A 23,978-nucleotide genomic window follows, 5' to 3' on the forward strand; every position below is an offset into this window, starting at 1 on the left:
TAATCTTCTTTACGAAAAAAGGGAGGTACTACAAAATAGGAGAATCCTAGATAACATTTGATTCAGTCTCTCCATTTAGGTTTCTGTGGCCTTTTTGATTCATTATCTATTGTATTTTGGTATTGCTCTTTGTTTTACTGACTATTCAATATATTTCCCACAGAGACTAGTTCTATGTATTTCCTGTAGTGAAGACTATTCAAATGGCCTATAATCCTATAATAGTTTATAGCAAAATCAATTTGATATGCATTGGAAAACGTTCTGTTGTACCACATTCAAAGGAAATGTGTGTACAGAGCTCAGAATTTATATCTGTAATGAATTTTTCCAGATTGGAAATGCATGTGCTTGCATAACTGAGGTCCTCTTTTGTTCTGGTTAATATTGTTTTTTTTTCCCCCTTTTTAAGGAGGATATCTTTTCACCTTAGCTAGGAAGGTTTTAGTATTTAAACTTTTATTTCAGAAGAAGATCTCTTGTTTGGCCCTTGTATTTTGTGTGAATTTAATTCCAAACATCCTAAGTGCCTCCATGGAAGTAATTAAGTGAATTATTGCTGTGTAGCCCTGCGTACAAATACCTGCCTGCTAGCACATCGTTGAGTTAATATTTAAGAACTACTGCAGCACCCTCAAGTGGTGATGCTGATCTGTATTTACAGGTTTTTTTCAAACGTTTATTTCCAGAGTTCTGAATCATTTTAATATTTTGGGCTGAACTGCTCAGCTATTGTCAGGTCCTGCACTCCTTACTCAGGTAAAGCTTCCACGGAATAAAATTAATCACGCTGGAATCTGAACAAGAAACTCAGGAAAGTTTTCCTTGGATGGTCAAAGGATTTTATGCTGAGCATAAAGCATTCTCTGTGCCTGCAGTAACTCTGGCTTTTCTGTCAGTTGTGCTGGAATAAGTAATCTGAGGACCCTACAGGAAGAGAAACCTGCATGTTAGGGTTTTTCTCAGGACTGCAATTGCAAAAGATTCTGGAAGAACTGCGGCATAAGCAACAGAGTAACATTGCAAACTAGGCAAATTACTTGCTCCCCCCAGTGACATTTACAGCGTTGACTTAGGCAGAATGCTCCCTCTCAGGGAAATTTTACTGCCTTTATTGTGAAGTTCTCCGACTTCAGCTTTCTTTTCTTTCTCCTTTAGCTGCTTATTTTAAGCCAGCTGCTGCTGCGTACTGGACCAGAAGAATGGACACGGTTCTGGGCCCTTTGCTTCCAAAATTAGCAAGGGGCATCTCTCCGGACACTCCACCTCCTTTTAATTCTGCTGAACTTTCTCAGTGCTTGCAGGAAGGAAATGTCGGTACCCAGCAGAGTAAGTGGCTGTGAGATGAGGTCTGTGCACTGCTCTGCCCCCAGTACGGACCGGCATGAGCAAATCGCTTAGCTCTGCTCTTCCTCATCTGTAAAACAGCAGCAGTGAGTTTTACTTCAGAAGTTTACTGTAAGTCTTAACAGATATTGTATCCGCTTTAAGGCCCTTAGATGAAAACAGATACCAAAATGCCAACTTCCTTGTCACTTATAACAGAGTGCACTGGGCAGAGGGCACAGATTCAGGGGATGGCAGCGGTCCCCTCCCCACAGGCACTGCTCTGCGCAGTACGTGCTAATGCTCCAGGTTAGCAGAAAGGCACAGCTTCTTGTTTACCGCTGCAACCTCTGCCGACTCCGGCAAGTCTTCTGTATCAGACGTGGAGAACAAGCTTGACAAACACTGAACAAAACAATTTTATTTCTGAAGTGTAGAAAGTCATCCAGACTCTTACATATAGAACATATATTGAGCCAAATCAATTTTCTGCAGATCATTACTAAAAAATTTAAACTTTTAAATTAAATAAAATCAAAATGTATTCTTTCCCCCCCCCCACCTTCCCTAGTTTTTATCTTACCATATGATATAGGAAATGGTAATCACTAGCATTTAGGCTCACTTCTGCCCTTGTTTCATCCTCTTTTTTTGCCTCTCTTCCCATAAAATACCCATCTCATTTGAAGTGTGCCATCTGGGTTGCCATGTATGTAACAGACTGCATTGTGTTTGCGGGAGAGCCATGTCGGTAGAGGGCAGGGTCCAACAGTAGTGAGTTTCCAAAGGGATCTAATAAAGAAATGACAACTATTTTCTAATATGAACTAGATAATAGACAAAAATTACGTGTGATGGAGCATATTTAATATAATATATGTGTTCTCATCTTGAAGGCCTGCTGTCAGCTTAACAATCACATTGAGAATAAATCAGTATCTTCTTTTTTAGCACTATGAGCAGCAAAAAAGAGAGCTAGAGAGAGAGAGAGATGATTACTTTGTAAACTTGCCTTAGGCTGCTCCTAAAATAAGTGGAAGGTGCAATCAAACCTCTCCCCCCATGGCTGCAGTACAAAGCTGGGATACGCTGACAGCCCACACAGCAGCTGACCCACAAACCTACTTTAAAACATTTTGGGGCACGCGTGGGGCATGAGAGGTGGAAGGACGTGCAGCTCCTGTGGCACCTCTCCAACTAGGTAGGCTGGCTAGAGAATTGTCCATGCCAGGAGCTGGTGGCAAAGTGGGGAGCTGAAGCCCAGCATGAGAATCCCAGGTGAGAGCCAACTGCAGGAACAGGGAGGCCCCCTGCCCTGAGTCGTAAACTCAGAATACAGCCATGTTACTGATATAGCAGTATTTCTCTGCATAGAAAACACAGGCCGAAGATGAAATGGCTGTCAGTTTACTGTTTAGAAATCGGCCTTGCTGAGTGTTCTGAAAGTAACACTATTTTGGACCTAAAAAAGCAGCAAATCCCAAAGATTTGAGCCTTCTGTGTTTTCTTTCATTCTTCTGCTAAGAAAGCTCTGAATGTCTGCAGGTGGGGAAGATGATGTCTTTTAGCAGGAAAATCCCAGGTCATTTAACTTCTTACAGGTCCAATGGGACATCTCACATTCTAGCCAAAAAAAGAGTTTTGTCTCTCTTTGGAGTGGCTCTGTCCCACTTTCTGGTTACGTCTTTTCTGTCATCCAGCAAATGTTTCCACCTCGGAGAAGTTGTTGCCTGCATTTGTCACAATATGCTGCAAATGTCGGTACCACATGTGCTTTATCTTGAAGGACCCTTATGTTTCTAAATGACACAACTAGGTCATGTTAATTGTTTTTGAGGTGTCATCCACTTCCAAAAATACCAGGCTTTCAGCAGTAATTATACCAGAAGGATGCGTCCCTTTGAACATTGATGCTCTTTTTCTCAGAAAAGGATATTTCCAAGAAATTTATTATCCCCAGAATCAGTATTGAATTCTGTTTTACTGAGTTATTCAATAGATGTTACAGGCAAAGACATTTTGTTCTAACTGGTGAATAATGGATAGAATAAGCAATTTATACACAGAAATGGTAAACTTCCCTCAGTTTCATGAAACTGAAGATGGTTTTAATGTACTTATTTATAGGAACTCATTGAAGGTGTAGTGCTGAGAAAAACAGTTTCACGATTATCAAGGACCTTAAATTCCAGTTGAACTCTGGAGCTGTTTCTATCTGTTTGTTCCTGGAGGGGAGACATCGGCTAGTCTAACAAGTGTTGTTTTGACAGAAATTTTTGCTGCCTTTAATTATTGTAGCTTCATTTTTTCAACAATTGCTTTCAGTGTAGATGCTTTTACAAAATCCAACTCTATGTTGCTGAAGTCTTGTTGATGTCATCACCGCAGAAAGTGTGATGGACTTGAAGGTTGTTTCTTGGAGCTCTGTTGTGACATTTTTAGCTGCCTAGTTGCTGCTTGTCCGCTTTGTGAAGAGGAACAAGAGGATCTGAATACTGCTGTGTGCTTGCATAACTCGGAGGGAATTAGATTTTTTTTTCTAGAAGAGCAAATCAGACTTCTTTCAGAGGTTTGATGTTATCAGTTGCAGTAAAAATTTCACAGTCAAATGTAGATCATGATGAAGCAGTTTGTATTTTCTTGTTTAGCAGAGTCCTGGATTACTTTTGTCTTTGCGGTGAAATTATTGGAACATCCCTAAAATTGTTTTTCACACTTTCTTTTATTAGGTTTACCTGGTATGCTTTTGTGATTCCTTGGCAAATATGTGTGTGTGTGTGTGTGTGTGTGTGTGTGTGTGTGTATGTATCTCCCCCTCAACCAGAAGGGGCTACTAATATGTACGTCTGAAAAGAAAACTTGATTCACAAAGATCTGAACTTATTTATTTTTTAAAGATATTATTTAGCAAGCCAACAAATATGCATTGGCTTAACCCGCAACTAGAAATTGCATACCCCTAAATTTAGGTATGTACAACAGATATGCAGAGATGCTCCTGAATGTCCTTTGGAATTTTTGAAGGCAGAGGCTTATCTTGATTTCACCATCACGGGTCTGATTTTGAAAACTCCAGCGTGCATTCGAGTACTTGGCATTACTAAATACCTTTGCAAAGCTGACCTAAGTGCCTTTGAAAGAGTGCAGTAAGGTTAAAGGCAACACACGTGTAGATAAGTAAAATCAAGGCACATCCTAAGAGGTAATTAAAATGGAAATCTTTCATTGGCTGGCTAGTCTGTCAATACTATGTATCTGTGCCCATAAACCTCTCTTAAACCTGTAAGGACATAGTTTGTTAATCTGTTAATCTCCTGTCAGTATTCCATTCTTGTCCTTGTGTCTCCCACCTCTTGAAAAATGAATACACCATCTGGACACCCATTTATAATCCAGTATATTTGCTGTTGTTTAACGGCAGTTGACCGAAAGCATTAACAAACATCTAGAATATCTTCAGAGAGCCTCAGTTGTTTCAGGCTTTATGTTACTAGGACAGGTGGATTGGACAAATGGAGTAATTTGTTCTTAGAAAACTGTAAGTGGACTGATGAGCTTGCTTTCTAATCAATTTATGGAGACAAATGGGCAGGAAGGAACATACTCCAGCACCAATAGTGAAGCATCACAAACATCTACCAATTCAAATTAGGGTCAAATCTTAAAAGGAATTATTTACTTTAAGGAGATTTCAGGGGACTTCAAACAGCTAAGTCTAAAACTATGTTCCATAAAATCCCTGCTTACAGACCACTTAGCTCCAGATGGCTCAAAGTCACTAGACACTTTCGTATTCAGTCTGAAAACTTTCTAAGGTATCTACGGTGGTAGTCCTGCACGCATTCAAAAATGCCCTCTTCACCTCTGTCTGTAACCCTGATGGAAACCAGAAACTGGACAGGGTGGTGCTTACACCCTTGAAGATCACTGATCACTGAGTATTCCCAGAGTGTATCCAACACACTCATACGGGATGGGGTCTTCACAAATCTGCATCACAGCTCCTTTATTTGTAAAAGGCTGCAGGAGGAGAATATTTGTACCTGCTGAAGCTGTGCCAAACAGGAGGAAGAAATGTATGGCTTGATAGGACCAGAATGGAGGAGGAAGAAATGTATGGCTTGATAGGACCAGAATGGAGCAGAAAAGGAGGAAAATATTTTGTTAGCCTAGTGGCTAAAGTACTCTCCGTACAAGTATTTAAGCTAGCTGTTTTGAGGTGCCCATCTCTCTCCGTATTCTTGTTTCTCTCCATATTCATATAACTAAGTTTTTCGTTCAACTCTGGGGGTCCAAAACCTAAAATTGTGTCATGACATCACCTAGGTCTTTTATTAGATCTAGCTTTTAGTTCTCTTCCCACCAAAAAGAAAGCTGTCAATTTAGTGACAGCTAGTCTGAAGAGTCACAGGTCTGCTTAAAAGAAACCTCAGTATTGTTAGGAAGAGGTCTTTAAATCAAACTATTTTGTCTTGTCTGTTCCTTTTGAAAGCTCTGGCATGCATTTGAGATGCTGACTGGTTTAATCCCTTCTGATTCACTAAGATTTTGCAAGTGCAAGTGCTTTTCGGGAAATGGAAATTCAGAATTTCTCCAAGATATGCTGCTTCTGTGTGCTATCAGTTTTATAGTGCCTGGATTAGAAAAGAATGGCATCAACTCCTCCCACCATGTGCAATCAAGGTTGTTTAAATGTGGCTCAGACACTTAAGATGGAGCAGGAATGTCATGTATCTGCTTCACATGTAGATCAGAACATAATCCCTTGTCTCAAGACAGTCTCCACCTGAAGTAGCTGATGAAATGCCAATGGATACTTTTGCAAAATGGATACTTTTTGGATACTTTTTTCCTGCAGCAGCCCCCTTTGCCTTCCTGAAGCTAAGTTTATTTCCTTATCTTACTGATTAGCCCCTTGAGAAATCATATTAATCAGGCAAACTGGTTGTCGTCATGGCATATCTGGCTTGAGCATCGAACACTGGCATGTTGCAAAGTAGGGAAGAATATGCATAGTAGGAATCAGTTCAGCAACATTAGCTGGGTCTTGCATGACTGCCAGCTACTCTTGGCACCCAAAGAAAATTGCATTTATCTGTAACTCTAATGCTTAACATCTTGGCTTGTCTTGAAGACTTAGAATTGGGATCTCATCCTAACTTCTCTCAGACAAAGCTTCCAAAGACAGAATATTAATTAGGACGAGAAGGACAGTCTTCAGCTGAAGACTGAAGACAAATTACTATTTGCATGTATTGCAGTACTAGGTCCAGTCATAGGCTGAGACCCCATTGTGCTACACAGCTGTACAAAAACATGTGCATCTGTACGTTCTTTTACTTAGGCCTTGCAGTTTCCTTTTCTGGCAGCAAACTTGCACAACCGTGGTCCGTGAACACTCTCTTCTCTGTGATTTTTTTCTGCTTTTCCTCACCCTTGCACCAGTTGCAAAATCATAGAAATTAGAGATGGGAAAGACCTTCTCAGTCACGTAGTCTATCCCCTTGCCAGTTGGCAGGGTTCTTCCTTACAGCACATTTTCTTCGTGCCATATACAGGCTATTTATAAATGTCCTCGGCATTTTCACGGTTTCCTCTGGAAACAATCCTGCTCGTGCTAGCAGGAAGTACTTGCTGATATTCAGCCACATGTTCTTGATTTCATTCAATTAGGCTTATCAAGACTTCTGGTGGATAAAATCACCTACTGGAGGTACTGATCTGTCTATTGACCACAGACCAAACATTTATCTACCAGATGTCTGAAGCACCCTCTGGAGGGGCTGATCTCTCTGGCTTTGAAAATCATCCCGTTGTGTGGCTCCAATTAACCTTGTAACGCTCCAGCCCTTCTCCCTGCTCTCCGGGAGTCTTGGTGCTTTCCACCTCTGCCAGCTTTGGCCCATTTCTTTCCTGCCTCTCTGACCTCACCTGCCGTCATCTCCCTTCTCTCTCAGCCCTCCTGGTGCTTCACTATGTCCCTGCCCCTTGTATATGCTTCTTCGTTCTGTTTCCTCTAGGTCCATCCCTTCTCCTGAACAGCCTTTTTTTCCAACCTTTCTTCTCTCCCCAAAGTCTTGTACCTGGTACTGCCCTTTTGCATACTCTTCCCAGTACTTAAGTATCAGACATTTGTTTTCCCACAGAAAGCATTCATATATTTATTCAGCCACTTGAGGAATATTGAATTATTCTCACAGTGTCCAGAAAAAAACTAATTTTCCCAACGCATCTCTAAGTCCAGCTTCAAAAGCTTATTTATGTATTTATTTATTGGTAATAGTTGTAAGGCCTAGCAGAGTGGTTTTCTGAGAGTAATCTTGGTGAGTTGTGTGACCTGAGAGTAATGTGCCTTTCTGTGCTCCAGGCTCACTCACTGTCCAGTGCTGCATTTCTATGGAATTGGCTTTGAGATTCTCTTAGGAGTAATAACTATAGATGAAAGTGGACAGATCGGCATACTAATTCCACAGTCCATGATACTCCCGTCTTCAGCAGCACTAGTGTCACTTGTCTTGACACAGCTATATTCTCCCCCAGCACATGCATTTGATCAAAAAGAGTGATCAAGTGTATCCAGAGGGACTGCTGAATTGGTGTATTTCACACAGGTAAGAGAATTTCTCTCTTGTTTTGTTTTTTTGGTTTGTTTTTTGGGTTTTTTTTAGATGACACAAGAGAGAGAATATATAGGTTACATAAGCCCGAGGCCATGAGCAGTTCATGAATTGGATCTTTTTATCTTGGCTAACACTTATAATGGGAGTTAAAATAGTGAATCTAGGTTTCTTGAGTGCCTGGAGAGTTGTTATTAAAACAAAAAAGCAGAGGGACAAGACAATTGCATTAAATACCCATTAACTGTATTAATAAATAGACTCATTTTTGATATTAAAAGATAACCAGGAAATTTTAAAATTCCTTTAAAAATTTGTGGGAAAAGTAAAGTCTTATACTTCAACTATTAAGAACTGTATAGAAAATATTACTTTAATTAACGTTTTCCACTAATCAGCTACTCAGAACTATGGCCACATGAAAATTAGAAACGTGCTTAGCTATGTCTGCAATGAGCGCTATATTGTTTATATGACAATTTCAAAGTTTAAGCAAGCATAAATTTCTTAATAAGGATAGAAGCTGAATAACTTTTCACAATACTTAAATTCCCTGGCAGTAAGAAATAATGTATTTTTTAATATCCAGGAGAAATATGTCTAGATTGTTTCTTTGTCAGTGTCATTCTGAAAAGATTTGTCCAAAAAGATGTCTTTTATGTGTTGTTTTAAAGTCAGTAGGGCTTGGGTTTGACTTGCTTTTGATAAGTGTTATATTAATAGTGTTCAGATGTGGGAATGCAGCTTGTTTATACAGCAAGCAAAAGTGTCATTTTTACCTATATGCTTTAAAAATGTCAGTAAAACATAATTACATTGCCGCTGCAGGGGAAATATCTTAAGCTAGCACACTTTGTTTTGATGGAAATGTTACTAGTTAGGAATCAAACCTCCGTGCAAAACTTTGGATACTGAAATAAATATAAAACTAGGAGATGCTTGAGAAAAACGTTTGTTCTGAAATGCCTTGATTTTTATCTTGGGATCTGTTTGCAGGATTTGGGGAAAGGATTTTTCCTTGCATATAAGCTGTGTGTTTAAAGACATGAATCTCATGTTTGCACTTCTGAAATATTTTGCCTCTTTGAACTTATTTCACTGTACAAGTTACTTTCTTTTCGTCAAGTATCACCGCAGGCCAAGTAGCTCTTTTGCTGTAACGAAGCCACCGTTACTGATACGGTGATTGTTTATTGCCGTTTTATTCTCATGTTTCCCTGCTTGCTATTGCCTTCTTTTGGCTCCGTCCTGTTTCCTGTGTCCTGTTGGTGTGCACACTGCGTGATGGTATCTGGTCACATAGCCCGCAGAGGTAGAGGGCTCCGGGCTCAAAGTCACGCACGGTGAATTAACCATGGAATTGCAAGGAAAGGGTAGAGGACTTTGAGTGCAGAGCTGTGACTCAGTAATGCAAAGTTGTGTCCCTCCCCGAGAGAGGCAGACCAGACTACCATAATATATGCTCGTAGGGGACAACCTGCATCCTGAGATAACTTGTGCACAGGCAGGCTGAAGTGCTCTCCAAAGTCCCTAATGAAATCATCTGGGTCCCATATGACTCAGAAAAATCCTTCTGCTTTTAATAGTGGCATTGACAGACTGGTTCTGGTGAATCTTCTTGTAGTTTATTCGAGACATTTCTGCCTCCAGCTGTCTACTCAGCCCTTCTGTGCAAGGTCACTCTTGCTGTAGCAGAGCTACAGAGGAGTGCGTTGCAGTTCATGATGTAGCATATTGGTGCAAACTGTCTTCTTTCATCCACTCCAGTACCCAGAGTCTTCCTTCTGCGGCCCCTGGTCTGCCGTGGGGTAAAGAGCTGGAATCAGAAAAAGCTTTAAATAGCTGTGATTATTTATTTCAGGGCAAATGAATCACAGCCTGAAGCTGCATGATCAGGATTTTTGGTGTGCGAGGACTGTTTGGCTGGTTTGTTTTTCACTGAGCTTTTCAAGTATCTGGCACTGCAATTTTATGTTCCCTTAACGCTGTTTTTCCATGAATTTTGTACACACATGTATGCACAATATGTGTGCGCATGACTAGACAAACTTCATTATGTGAAATCTTGATTCCTAAGAATTAAAAACACAAACCGAATGCATTTGGAATTATATTGGTCCTTAGTGACTCTTTCAGTTTTGAACTGTTCCTTCTGTGAAGCAGAATGCTTTCTTTTTGCTGTACTTTCTTTGAGACTTTCTGATTCAGACATTTAATCTGTGGTGTTTTCCTGCCTGGTGGTTTAGTCTTGCCTTTTTGTGGCTTGCTTTGATTATTCCTTTGTGCCCTAGTTTTCCTTAGAAGTTAAAAATGTATTATTGCTTTTAATTTGATCCTCCTATTCCTTTTTTTTTTTCTTTCACTGCTAGTTGTTGGCAATTATGAATAATCCTAAAGGCACTGTTAATGCAATTCATGATGGGATTTGGCCGAGGTAACTGGTAACTGTTCGGATTTTACTGGTAATGTGCAGTTGACTTGCGGCAGAAACGTAACTTGCCAAGTGGCCCGGTGACTTCTGGAAAGTTACCTCGCTTATGATGTACGTCGCTAGGGCTTAGGAGCTAGACCTTTGCTTCAGAGCATTACGTGTGCATCTCATTTTTTAATTAAATGTCAGGATCTCAGTTCTGAAGATCAAAATGATTCTTTCAAGTCCCATCAGGAAGGAGGCAGAGCGTGTGTTTGTGTTTTCTCTCTTGATGAGATAAGGTTCCCTTTTCATCTGAATGTTAAGACTTTTCATCCCTGACTTTGAAGACACAAACAAAAAGCAGAGGATGAAACTGTTTAGATGTAAAGAGATTTTTGATCAGAGGGTTGTTGAAATAACGGGAGTGGAAGAGGATTGCTTACTTCCAGAATGCTTTAAAATATTGTATACGTGATGTGCTGAGGGTTTTTTAAGACTAATGAAATTAAATATATCAAAGATGATATTTTCTTAACAGCTAAAACTTTAAGTAAGAACAGTGTTTAAAAACATCTCAGCCCATCAGATGCACTTCCTAGAGTATAATCAAGTTTGTGAGCTGTTTAGCAGTCTCTGGACAGGACTTGGCAAGGTCTGGCTTGTGCTTCCCGTAAGAGGACTCCTGGTAATCCCAGTATCGCTGGCAAACTTGGAGGTCAAAGACGAGGAGGATTTCGCTACGGGAGAAGAGGGGGCTGCAACTCTGCCACTTTCCCTGAAGCCTAAGCGTCTGTTGCCATGGCAGCCCCGGAGGCTGGGGCTGGAGCAGCGCGGATTGTCACCCTCCGTCCCGACGCCGCCGTGCCGGGAGGAGGCCGGCCGGCCCGGCCGAGCCCCGCGGCCTGCTTGGAGCAGATGCCCCTGCTGCCCGGCGGCAGCGCTGCTCGGCGGCCGCGGGAGCCGGCGCCAGGCTCTGCCCCGCTGCGCGGCCGCGCAGGGGCAGCGGCGGGGGCGGCGGGGAGGCCGCGGAGCGCGGCGCAGCCCCCGCCCGCGCGGGGCCCGCGCTTGTTTATCCCCGGCTGCTCCCGGCGGCAGCCACTTTGGGCGGATTTCCACAGAGGGGCGCTGAAGCACGTTTTAATGCAGCAAAAAGGAATTAATACGAAAATAGTGAGAGAGGCGATTTACCGGATTTTTCAAAAGCGACAGCAACAACGCCAAAAAAAAAAAAAAAAAAGCCTTTTTCCCCCCTGCCCCCCAAGGCGTGGGGCGGCGGGGGAAGGAGCGGGAAGGTGGAGGGGACGGGGACCGCGGAGTTCCCTGCTTGTGGCGGCGGAGAGGCGGCTGCTCGCTGCCTCCAGCCAGGCAGCGGGGAGGCAGCACGGTGGGGCAGAGCCCGCCGGTGCCCGGTGCCGGCCGGAGCCCCGGGCGAGGCGCCCCGGCGGCGGGCGCTGCGCGGGGGCAGCCCGCCGCCGGGCACGCCGCCTCCCCGGCTGCGCTCCAGCTGCGGGTCCCGCCTCCCGCCTCCCCTCCTCGCCTCCCGCCTCCCCGCCTCGCTCTTTCTCCCTCACGGCTCGCGATCAGGTGTCTGTTGCTTTCTTTTAAGTTGTTTCCCCGGAAAAAAAAAAAAAAAAGAAGAAAAAGAAGGTGCCGAAGAGGAGATCGTTGTAGAAGAGCCCTCCCTCCCCAGAAGAGCAACGTGCTTTGAATGAGGCTTCCCAGCCTCTTCCACTCTGTCTCACACACTCTGTCACTCTGCCGCTCGCTTTTGCACACTGTTGGTATGCGACCTCGGAGGCGACTGCTCTGCCACCTCAGCCTGGGGAGGCACTGACAGCGATTGATCCAGCCCCCCTTCCATTTTTTTCCCTCCTTTTGCAAACACACACGCACACCCCCAAAGCACATTTAATGCTGATCCACTCAGGCGCCATTATCTGGGGTACGTCTTCTTGGAGTGGTTTTTTTTCCTCTCTATTTCTTTTTTTCCTTCCCAACACTGGATGGTGCAGCATTCCCGGGGCCTGTGGTGTTACGGCTCGATTGCGTTTTATTATTTATTTATCTGTCGCCTCTCTTCTCCCCCCCTCACCATCGTCCCCCCCCCTCCCTGGTCTCTCTATCCCCCCGCTTCTCTCTGGATGCTGGTGTAGAGGAACAGGAACCAGTAACCCTCGCTATCCCTTCCACTGATGTGTGACTGAGACTCGCTCGCGTGTAGCATGCTGTAGCCAAAGAAGAAGAAAGGAGGGGGAAAAAAAAAGAGAGAGAGAAGCGTCTCTCTTTCCCTCCCTCCCCCTCGTTTCCCGCGGACTGACTTCATGGCTTCGCTGTACCAGAGGTTCAGCGGGAAGATCAACACCTCCAGATCGTTCCCTGTCCCCCCCGAAGCGAGTCACCTTCTGGGCGCCCAGTGCAACGAGGAGGACAGCGCTGCCGCCAAGACCCCGCGTCCATTGCAACAGGAAAGCAGCCGGCCCCGCTTCCAGTACCAGCCGCGAAGTGACTGCGAGGAGGAGGATGTAAGCGCCAGCCGTGCTCGCGTTTTGTTGTGTTGTGTTTTGGGTGCCCCCTCCCCAGTCTTGTCGTGTGTGTGTGTGTGTGTGTGGTCGTGCGTCTGCCCGTGCCCTCCCTAGCTGCGATTTCTTGCGAGCCGGCGCCGTTGTTTGCCTGCCCTCCCGGGCATTTCTTGGCACTGCTCCTCGTTCCCGGCAAGTGCCGGGGCCGCTGCTCCCTGACCCGGGCGAGGGGCTCCCAGGCGCGCCGGCCTCCGCGCTGCCTCCGCGTCTCCCTCACTTACTTCGGGTTCGCCTTGCGCGGCTCTCAGCCGCCGCGGAGCAGGGCTGGGGGCGTGGGGCTCGGCGCCCGGGGCTGCGGGTGCGAGCTCCGGCCGTCTCCCCCCGGCGGGGCTGCAAGGTGGTGTCTTCCCCCCCCCCCCCCTTTTTTAGCGATTATTTCATTTTTTCACCCTTTAACGCTCCCCGTGGGGCAGAAGGCTTCACCTTTCCCCTTGCTCCTCGCTTTCCCGGCAGACTGCCGAGCCTGGCCGCGGGGAAACTTTTTAACCCTCGAGCAGCCGTTGCTCGGGCTCGGCTTCCTCTTCGCCGCCCCTCGGCCGCCGCCGGGGAAGGTGCAAACTTCGGCCGCGCACCTTCCGCTCCCGCGCTGCTAGGCGGAGTAGCGGCTTCAAAGGGTGCATCTGCATATTGCCTTAGTAACGAATGACTCACCCAGGCCGCCGGCTCGCTGCTGTGGCTGATGGAGTTAAACTACCTTGGGCCGCTTGCTCCTAGTTCTGTCGGGGAGGGAAGGAGAGGATTTAGGAAGTGGGGAGGTGAAGAAAGGCCGGCGATAGATCGAACCGGGCGCCTCCCCGTCTCTGGTGTGTTGTTCTGTTTGCAAAGGGATGTAAAGATGTTTTGCCTATGTGGAAACACACGAGGGGAAGCAAATGGCTGCAGTTCAGATTAACGCTTCTGTCGGTTAAAAGTTGGGACGCGCCACTAGCTTTGCTGCTGGGCTCAGCTCTTGTTCTCAAAGCCTTCCTAGGAAAGTCACCGCTTAAAGTGGAGGTAGCAGGTCTGCCTCACTTGGGAGGAGAGAGTTGTGTTCGCAAAGAAACTTGCGCGATTTGTCTTCTAATTCCCAATCCTTATCCCTCCCCTTCGTAAAAACTTTCGCGGTCGATAGAGCAAGCGCACTTTCGCCGGCGAGAAGGCAAATCGGCCTAAAACGCCCCGAAGTGATTGCCGTGCTGATAGCCCCCAGGGACCAGCACGGGCAGGAACCCGAATTTACTCTTCTCTGTGAATTCCTGACTCTTAGCGCCGGCGCTCCTTGGTCCGGCCGCTGCGGGCGGGGGCCCGTCGCGGTGCCAGGGCCCGCACACCCGCCCCGGACCTGACCGGCGTGGCCGGGGACACGGGGACACGGGGACCGGGGTCCGGCGAGGGGCTGGGCTCTAGGTGTCGCTGCGAGCCAGCGGAGTGCCCGCCGCCAGGGCTGAGCTCAGGCACATTTTCCTCGTTATTTGACTGTTTTAATTTCGCTTTCCTGGGTTTGGAGACGGCAGATGTCTGGAGCCGCGTCTCTGATCACCAGAAGCGCTGAGCCGAGAAGCAGAGGACGCAGTTTAGCAAGTGCGAGTTATTTATGCTGACAGGCTTTAAATATTATTACTATCATTAATAAGCTATTAAAAGGAGAGGTTTTTTTTCTTTCTCCCTGGGGTGTGTGTGTGTGGGTGGTGCATCGTTGTGCAGTGCAACCCGTAGAGGAGAAGGTGCCTGCCTAGGGGTGCCCCGCAAGGAAGTGCATATAAAATGGCCAGAAAGAGAGATTGGGGATGATTTCTAAAAAGCACGTGGACACTCGCGTGGATTGTTATTCCAAGCAGGACACCCGTCGGAGAAAGTTCAGCGGACCGGCTCAGGCAGTTTAAACGTGCCCCATCTAGTAGAGGCTGGGCAGCCTGGGGCCGGGGGCGCTCTGGGAGGGTCGTGCAGGGGAAGGTGCAGACGCAGCAAAGCCGATGGCCGTGGCTTTTGCAAAGCGTCTGTTGCAGGAGGAAGGGGCCGTGGGCAGCAGCGGAGCCGACCACCCCGAGGGGCAGGAAGGCGGGCACGGAGGGGAGGGGCGGGTGGAGCTGTCCGCGGTGCTGGGCGCGGCGGGCGGAGCTGTCCGCGGTGCTGAGAGCGGCGAGGCGGGAGGAGCTGTCCGCGGTGCTTAGCACCACAGAGCCCCGGAGGGCCGCGACGGACGCCGGGGGGAGCCGGCCGCGGGCTCCTGACCTTGGCCACGGCGAGATCGCGGCGCAGAGAAGGGGGGCCAGGGCGGCGGCAGCAGACAGGTTCGCCCAGGACAAGCCGCTATGAGCATAAAATTCCCAAGGGAAAGCGAAATGCGAGGCAGGCACCAGGCAAGGACGGGGTGATGAAGCGCAAAGGAGGGCTGTCTATTTGTGCAGAGTGCCAGTGGCATGTGCTGTAGCTTATCATGGGGAAGGGCTTAACGCATTGGAAACCCCTTTCTGAAGGGATTAAACTTCCAATTTCAGTTTTGGACAAAGGCTGTAATGGAACATTTACGTTGCCTTTCCTCCTTCAGCATCAATTTAGTAGGACAAGCTAGAGCTTAGAAATAGAAACAAAGTTTTGTTGCTTGGCCACACTTGGAAATACCAAAACAAACATGAAAACAAGACTCTTCTGTTCCTAACTTAGTCATGTGATTAATAATCAGAATGGAACTGAGATTGTTTTATGGGTTACTGATGATGACTTTCCGTATTGAAATGTGTGTGCTGCATTCAGTGCTATATTTTTAAGCACCAGTGCAGACCTCAATGCAGTACAAAATAGAAGAAAAAACAGGATCTTGTCTTTGAAGGTCACCATTTTGTTAGTGATCATTTTATCCACTGGAAATACTACTGATGGAAAAATACTAGAAGAAACATATGTATCTAAAGAGGAAGCAGGAACTTTGTGTTAAACAAAATTAAAAATAAAGAAAATCATGATTGAATATGACAGCTGCTTGCTTCCTTTTCATCCACCACTGAGAGTGAGTTGCGGACAGTGTTTTTGTAACATAAAAGTGTAGCAAAGCAGAAGTCATAACATTCTTTAATATTTTAACAAGTTCTTAGGAAATTTCAAATCATGATAGATATATGAGAAAACATGTACTGTAGACATAATTTTTGAATAAAATCTGGTTTAAATATTGAAAATTTTCCACGTTAAAAATTAGCCTGATCAAACAATCATGTTGTTTGTTATTGGAGGAGTGAAGAGGAAACTAGGTCCTGTATAAAGGATCCTGAGAAACCACTTTCCCTTTAGCTCTATGACACTGTTGATCCTGAAATTATTGCAACAGATGTAAACCTAATTCTGATGACATTTTTGTTTTATGTTGTTATAGGATTGCCTTTTGATTACGTTCATTTGGATATGAGACAGTAACTATGAAGAATATATGTAGAATCTAATGTGATGGTATAGCACATTATTAATAATTCTGGTAACATTATTATCTCTTTAAATTGATGAGGTTAATGCGTTCCATACTGTATTGTGGAAGATTTTCTTTTTCCTAGATGTTGGCTTCAGAATTTTTTTCCATAAAACAGAGCTTTTTCATTTTTTCCAAGCTTATTCTTCTTTGGCATCACAGTGATTAATGAGTTTAATTTTTGCAGGCAACTGCCAGGAGGTGCTGAGTAAGATGTATCATGCTGATTGTGTATAACCCTGCTCCTTTTAATTACTGGGATAATAACAATGCATTAATCAAGTGCATAAGAAATTCAGCACTTTGCTGTAACACAGAATATTGATCTATTTTATAAGGCAGTGACTATAAAATGATGATCATAGAAGTCCTTTTTAAATTAAATTTTGAATGATAAGTTGTGTGTTAAAATTATTGAACCCTCCATTGAAATGTCATAAAACTTTTCTATATAAAGACCTATATGCTGCATTCTTACAGGTTCATTACTTAGCCAAAACTCCTACTGACTTTAATGGGAAACTTAACTGTATAGAAACTGCAAGATCCAAAGCACAAAAGCTATCCTTAGTGTGAAAACTGAAATATTCTTTCCATAACCAAATTCCAAATATTTTTTCTTCATTTCATTTTCTTAAAACTACGTTGACTATGTATTGTACTTTACTAGTTTTGCAATTGATTGTGTAGATTGGTTTAAGTTTTGAGAAGTTTTTCATTCAGATATAAATGATGATAATTTTGTAATACTTCAGTAAAACTGTTTTTGCTCTGTGAATAAATTAAGTTTTAAGTAAATCAAAGATCATTTGTTAACAGAGTGAGTCTGAGAAAGTGAGTATTAAAGCCATTACTATAAAGAAAGAAATGTAATTTGGTATGTGAGGCTTGCTGTTGCATGTAATTGAAAGTGTTAATTTTCAGTTCATTATTTGTCTCACAGGAAGAAATATATTGCCTTCTAGAAATGTGTGTCAAGGACAGTGTTTTAGCAAGGCTGAGGCCTGAGCTGCAGCAGATGTTTCAAAAGTGGTGTGTCCTTTTCCCAAGAGATGAATGATTTTACCTTATAGGAGGATTGGTAGGGCTACAGGAATCCTAAAATTACTGTAAAATGTAGTAATCTGTTAACCAAAAGACTGTCTACAGATCCAAACTACTGTGTTTATTTGCAGAAACTACTATGGTTTAAGTCTGTATGAGTCTCCTCTGCTGCCTGTTCTTGTTGGATTCTTGGGTGCTGGACTGTGTTATCCTACAACCACTAAGATTTAAAGGAGTGGGAGTAGTACTTTCAATGGAAGTAGAATTAGATTCTATTGACATTCTGTAAGCCTGCCTTTTGAAATTAATAAAAATTACAGCTTTCTTCCCGGAAAAGACATAATTATAAATCTTATAAAAATCATGGGTTTTATTTGCAAGGAAGCCCATCATATATTTTGTGATTACTGACTAATGGACACTAATATTGAGGTCAGATGGTTTTTATACTTGGCTTATAGCTAATTTTAGAATTATACAGCCTTATGATATCTGTTGCCTGTTTAAAATTAACCTCTGTTTCTGCAGGCTTTACTAACTGTGATGATGGTGATGCATGCATTAAAAAAAATCTGCCAGGGAGAATGTATTTTTAAGTGTTCAGGAATAACTGTGTGAAGAGGCTGACTCATCTCTCTAATAGTAGTGAACTGCACAATAAACTGGGATACCTCGGGTAGAGTACTCAGCTCACGTTCTTTCTCTTCAGCTAGTAGAAGTTAGGACAAATGCAGAAACAAGACACCAAGCCTCCGGTCAGAGCACCTCGTATTGTCTTCTAAAAGGCTTCCCAGGACATGGGGGAGGTGGAGCCGGGAAAAAAAAATGCGTGCAGATTTCCATTCCTCTGAATGATTAGGTTTCATAAAAGGCCAGAAAGAAGAGATGATTCTCAGGGTGCTCATCATGTCTTAGGAAATGCTCTTTGAGAGTCAGAAGGCTTTGTCCCTTGGAAAAGAATCCTTTATATTAATGTGGGCTAATAGGTTTATACATTTTCTGGTCCAGCAAAATCTCTCTTTAAAATTCAGTAACTTCAAGTTGATTCTACTGGGATTTTGCCTAATATCCACAGGACGGTTTCCAGCACTTTGATGTGACATACGTGCATTTTCATCCTATGACCAAGGGGTGGCAGTGTGTCTTGGTTACACTGTTTCTATAGAGTGCTTGGCATTACATTACTTTTTATAGTAAACCACCAACCATTAGTTTACAAAGTCATACACTTTAGGGTTATTTGCAATTGCTTATTGCTTTCTCTAGGTTTGACTAACTTGTTGAAAATTTGACAGCACTCTCTCCATTAGGGAGCAACATTGGTTTTCGATGTTCATCAAAAATTGTTCAACAATGGTTTTAAATGGCACCATATTCAAGCATGGGAGAAATGAAGTCTTTCTTCTAAGAAAATGTTCATCTCTTTTCTGTCAAAAGAAAACAAAGAATAACCTCTCTCCAAAAACCGTTAACACTCATATTGGGTGATACAGTGTAAGTTTTCCAAAGTACGAAATCATTTAGGTTTGTAAATCCCATTTTTTTATAAAAAGTGATTTATGATCAAATCCAAAAATACATATATTGGAAAATCCAGTTCCTAGTTAGGTGCCTAAATATTCATGCATGGTGCTATACCACCACAGTGGATTGAACATTAGGAAATCCTGATGTTCCTGGGTCTGCCACTGACCTGCTGCATGACCTTCAGCAAGGGAGCATCAGGTTCTTTTCACTTCTGTATCTTTGACAATGTTACCCATAGTCATTAAATTACAGATGTTCTTATTATATGTCCAGTAATAATGAGATTCAGTGTGGATGAGTAAACTTGAGTTAAAACATACATATTGAGTCTGTGCACTAGACTATGTGAAGAAATGTAGTGTCACCCAGGGCTGTACTGCCATATGCAACTAATAATGAGAGTGGGGATATGTATGAAATGGGCAACGTGTACCTGTGTGTTTCACAGCACAGAGCAGTGTAGGTGGGAGCAGATGGAGAGGGGAGTAGTACAATCCAATAAGATGTTCTGAAGGATGAATGGGCTGTGTTTTTTGTGTAGAGGAAACATGCACTATTCACTAGTTTTCCACCTGTAGTGTGTCTGGAAACCTTCATCTCCATCATTCAGCTGGAGTTTTAGTTATTTCTCTGCTTTTAAGCACTTGGAGGTAGAGATCTTTTTCACATTGTTTTGTTACAGTAGGACTTGAAAGTCTTGTCAAAGATCACAGCAAAGATTAACACTGTTGCTGAGCCTCAGGGGCCTTGTAATGTGGAGCCAGGGAGAAAGGGAGAGGGGGGAGTTAGTCCACATTGCAAGCAGAGGGTGGGAGAGCAGTAAGTGATCCACTTGCATATGTGCATAGCTAGTCACAAAAGCTCCAGAGCCCCCAGGCACTGTTCATAGCCAAAAAACCTCCCTCCCAAGCTGATTAGTTTTGTTGTTTTCTGATGGAACACGAAGGAATTTGAAGGACACCACAGACAGTGGGCAGAGCCAGCTGGGGAGACACAGTATCACTGATAGACCTTTATCCCAGGTTTTGTTCTGTTGGCTGGAGATTATGCTGCACTATTTCAGTAAAATGGTTAAAAACATTGCCATGTAACTTTTGCTACTAGTCAGCTGGGAGCATTTGATGCTCTTGTTTAAGCAAAGCAAGCAATGTACGAGGTCCTGTGAAAGAGGCCAATAGTTTGGGGTATTTGCTGACGAAATCATTCCAGATTTCCATTGAACACATTTTTAATTGCTAATCACTTGCATAGTGTAAATTATTTTCCTCTAAACAAGGTGCTTGTTAGTAGAGCTCTACTATTACATAGACTCCTCCAATTGTTGTCTCTGTGCCTTTTAAAAATGCACTTAACATTATCTTCACTTTGCAGATGGAAAATCAGAGGCCAAGTTGACACATTGTCTCAGAGACAATGTGCCTCGGCTCTAAGGCAGTGGCAGAGCTGGAATAGCCCCATTTCTTTTGACTCGCAGGGTAGTGCCATGTTCACTTAATTACAGTGTGGTGTTTGCTGTGTCTCAGCCCTGTGAGCTCCTGCAGCTTCTGGTCGTGAGCTGCAGGGGCTTTAAGAACACAAATAATTCCACTGATTGCCAGGGACGTTCTTAGAGGCGTAACACTGATTGTGAAGTCTGGCACACTTAATTCTTTGCTGTATCGAGCACGCTTTAAAGACAGTCTTCATGTGACATTTCAGATGCCTGAGGTTTTCCTCTACCTGTTCTAGGGTTTGGGAATTTCTTTGGGAAGAGGGAGATTTAAGGAGTATCTTGGTACTGTTTAATTATAAAATATTTTCAGGGGAGGGATTGGTGGGTGTCTTTCTTTCCTTCTGTATTTGTCAATAGCATCTACTCCAGCATTTTGAGTAGATGTAGCTCTAGGCAGGCATCAAATCCAAATGCAAATTTCTTCCCAAGCTGACTATCTCGGAAGTGCAGAACTACATGAAATGGAAAGGCAGTAGTGGAAAATGCCTGGTAACCTTAACTCTAGTTATACCACAGACATGACAAAAGTATATGCGTTCCTTATTTTTCTTTAAAATGAACTCCAACTCTATATTGAAGAAAGCAGCTTTTGTATTTTGATCAGAGGAGAAATGAACCCCAGAGAGACTGAGCAGTTACAGATGTTCCTGCAATCTCTAGATCACAGATCTGAAGACACTGAGTGGAGCCAGCAGCAGGTTTACACAGGATCCCTGTGCCTGCTGCTTTCCTCCCGTTCTAGCAGGGGGCAGTGGGAGAGAAGATGTCAGGCATCTGGGCAGCAGCGGGAAGCTGGTTACTGCCTGTCTGTCCTTCTCAAGGGTATTGTCAGTGGTTTTCAGAGCCCAGTCATGCAGAATTTGTGTCTGTGGAGATGAACTCAAGTGTCCTGCAGTGCCTCTTGCTAGTGTGGAGTAAAAAAAAACCTTTTATCTACCAGGCCAGCCTTTGGCAAAAGAAGTAGTATGGACTGCTGGCAGTAGAAGAACAGACATTCATGCCTGTGCCAAGGTCATATAAAAACAGTCTGGTGGCTGGTGCTCCTGGCATGTAGGGTGGTTTGAGAGGTGGCTCCTAAATGGGTCTTCCCATTTTATCCCAAGTCCTCCCAGTGCTTCAACAGCCATAGAGGCCAAAAGTGCAGGTCAGCTCTCCCCTTCTCCATTCCACCAGTCCTACCTCAGCCCTTCATCCTAATGGGAGCAAGGCTCCATTTTGTTTGCACTTCTGGGAAGCCATGAGTCAGTTTTTCCTCCCCATCTAACAGGTGGCTGCTGGCAACCTTCTCTCTCTCTCCCCTGGTGCCTAAAGATGGATCCTTTCCAGAAGAAACCTCAGTGATCTGCCTTCTGGCTTTGTAGAATGAAAGTTTCAACTGCTTCCTGTCTTCCCTGCCCTCCTCCCAGTGCAGGCAGGTAGAGTTATCTTATATTCCAGAGGAACATGAGGAGCTCTGCAATGGAGAGGAAGGAGGATGTTGATAACTGCCTAAATAGTTGGCTGCCTTTTCCTCTTGGTACTGTGCTTGACCCCTTGCGTGAGAGGCTGATTGTCCCAAGAGAAGTTTATTGCATACACAGCTCTGAGATTTGCACAGATTGCTCATGGGATTATGTTGCATGTGACTGTAGAATCGCATCTTTATTTGTTTGTCATTTATTGCCAAATCCCTTCTCATGTTTCTGGATAATCTATATTAAATGTGGTTTGTTTCTCTTTCTGTTCCTCCTGTTTTCTTTAGGTGCCAGAAAAGAAAGGGAATATTTAAATGACAAAACACCTGTCACAGTGTTGACAGGAATGCTGTAGAAATCAACAACGATGTTGCCATAGAGACATAAATGGTTTATAGTGAACCAAAGATTTCTACATTTACTAGTGTTGCTGTTAGGCATAGTGAATACAAGCACTTTACTGATACAGTTCCTAATTATGTCTCTCTGTCCTATATTAGATATATATATATTTTTAGTTTGGGCATTTGTAAACCCAAATACAAGAGGGGGCACCTGAAGAAAATGCTGAAGGTAGTATAGTGCTTCGCAATGGTGTCTCTAATAAAGTGGGCTCTGCTGAAACAGCTGCTTCATTCTCCCGCAAACTGCAGCACAAACATTACTTGTCAAAACAAGTACAGTGATTCATTGCAAACAAAGGCGGTTAATAAGGACTGACACAGCCAAGGTTTAGGATCACAGTAACCTATCTATTTTATTTGCCTCATTTATACTGTCCACAGTAGGGTTCTGTATGTTTGGAAGAGGATTCTTTAAGGAGTGGAGAGATCTCGCTGATTTATGGACACACTTCTATACTGTCTGTTTGAGGTGGCGTGGACCTGTGGTAGCACATTGGATTGAACATTAGGAAAACCTGATGTTCCTGGATCTGCCACTGACCTGCTGCATGACCTTCAGCAAGTTACTTATCCTTCAGAGGGCAGGACTGGCACCTGCCAGATACCATATAGGAATCAAGGCCCTGACTTCATCTGTGGCTTTGCTGTGGTAATGCAGAATTAAATCATTTTTGCCTTTGGCTAAAAGCTGCATTCTAAAAGGAACCCATAGAAACATGAGATTATTAATAATTAGCAGTGCTGTCATTAATTCTGAAAGTGGAAACATTTGTGGGAACATTGCTAATAACTAAAACAGTCCTGATTGTGCTTGTTTATGGTGGGCTAAAGGTCTCTTTCATTACAATGTTTCACGGGCAGTGCCAGGAGCTGATAATCACTATAATGCACATTTTTCTTTTAGCTAAGAAAAGCTAATAAGCATCTGTAGTTTTGAAAATGTCAGTCTGAGCCAAAGTGCATGCAATTAGATAAGGATAATGTAGCAGATAATAAGAAGATACATGATGCTGGATGAGTAGTTATCAGACTATTGTGCTTTGGCTGCTAAAGTGCTATGTGTCATATAAAAGAAAGTGGTTGTTGGTTGAGGGAAAACATGCCACAAGTTGTCAGAGATGGAAATGTGAGCTAATGTGGTAAAGTGACAAGGTTAGTCCTGGGAGAGTGTAAACATGCATTTCAGGCTCTTGATAGATGGAAGGGCTGTTTGGGTTAAAAGTCATATACTTAGGAAGGTGGGAAAGGCCACTGAGAAAAAGAAAAGGGATATATATGTGAAGAGAAGGGCAGAATGGTCATTTATAGATGTTGTCTCTAGGGTTCCTTTTATCTTATTGTGAAAGACTGTCTGTCTTGTGTTTGTGGTATCTGGGTTATTTTGGCAGCTTTAGCATGTTATAACTTTTCTGGGACAACTTCTTTGCCCGAAAGGCCACATAGCCTTGATGCACTGATTATGAGGCTTGATGTGAATTTTTCAAGTGGTGTCCTCAGTTTAATTTGCCGCTGGGAGAAAGAATGAGGCAGGCTCCAAAAGCAAGAGAAAACAGCAGAAGGATGAAAAACGGACAATGGAAGGAAAGAAGAAAGAAGAAAGCTATGATGCTGAGAACTGGATGTGAGCTCTGATCCTGGAAGCATCTTGGTGGGAAATGGAAGGATTTTACTTCAATAATATTT

General features: G+C 43.7%; 1 protein-coding gene across 3 annotated transcripts in view; it reads left to right on the forward strand.

Annotated features, from left to right (window-relative positions):
* Window positions 1-23,978, forward strand: part of DPP6 (dipeptidyl peptidase like 6) — a 582,220-nt gene that overhangs the window by 133,919 nt on the left and 424,323 nt on the right. The window contains exon 1 of one of the 3 annotated variants that reach the window (XM_026097080.2): window positions 11,888-12,878. The exons of the other annotated variants lie outside the window; for them this stretch is intronic. Coding sequence (XP_025952865.2) covers window positions 12,678-12,878 — 201 coding nt within the window. The 5' untranslated portion in view covers window positions 11,888-12,677. Of the gene's footprint in view, window positions 1-11,887; window positions 12,879-23,978 lie in introns of those variants that run through there. 3 annotated transcript variants of the gene reach the window in all.

The sequence above is a fragment of the Dromaius novaehollandiae genome, chromosome 2 (genome assembly GCF_036370855.1).
Source record: "Dromaius novaehollandiae isolate bDroNov1 chromosome 2, bDroNov1.hap1, whole genome shotgun sequence".
Classification (NCBI taxonomy): Eukaryota; Metazoa; Chordata; class Aves; order Casuariiformes; family Dromaiidae; genus Dromaius; species Dromaius novaehollandiae.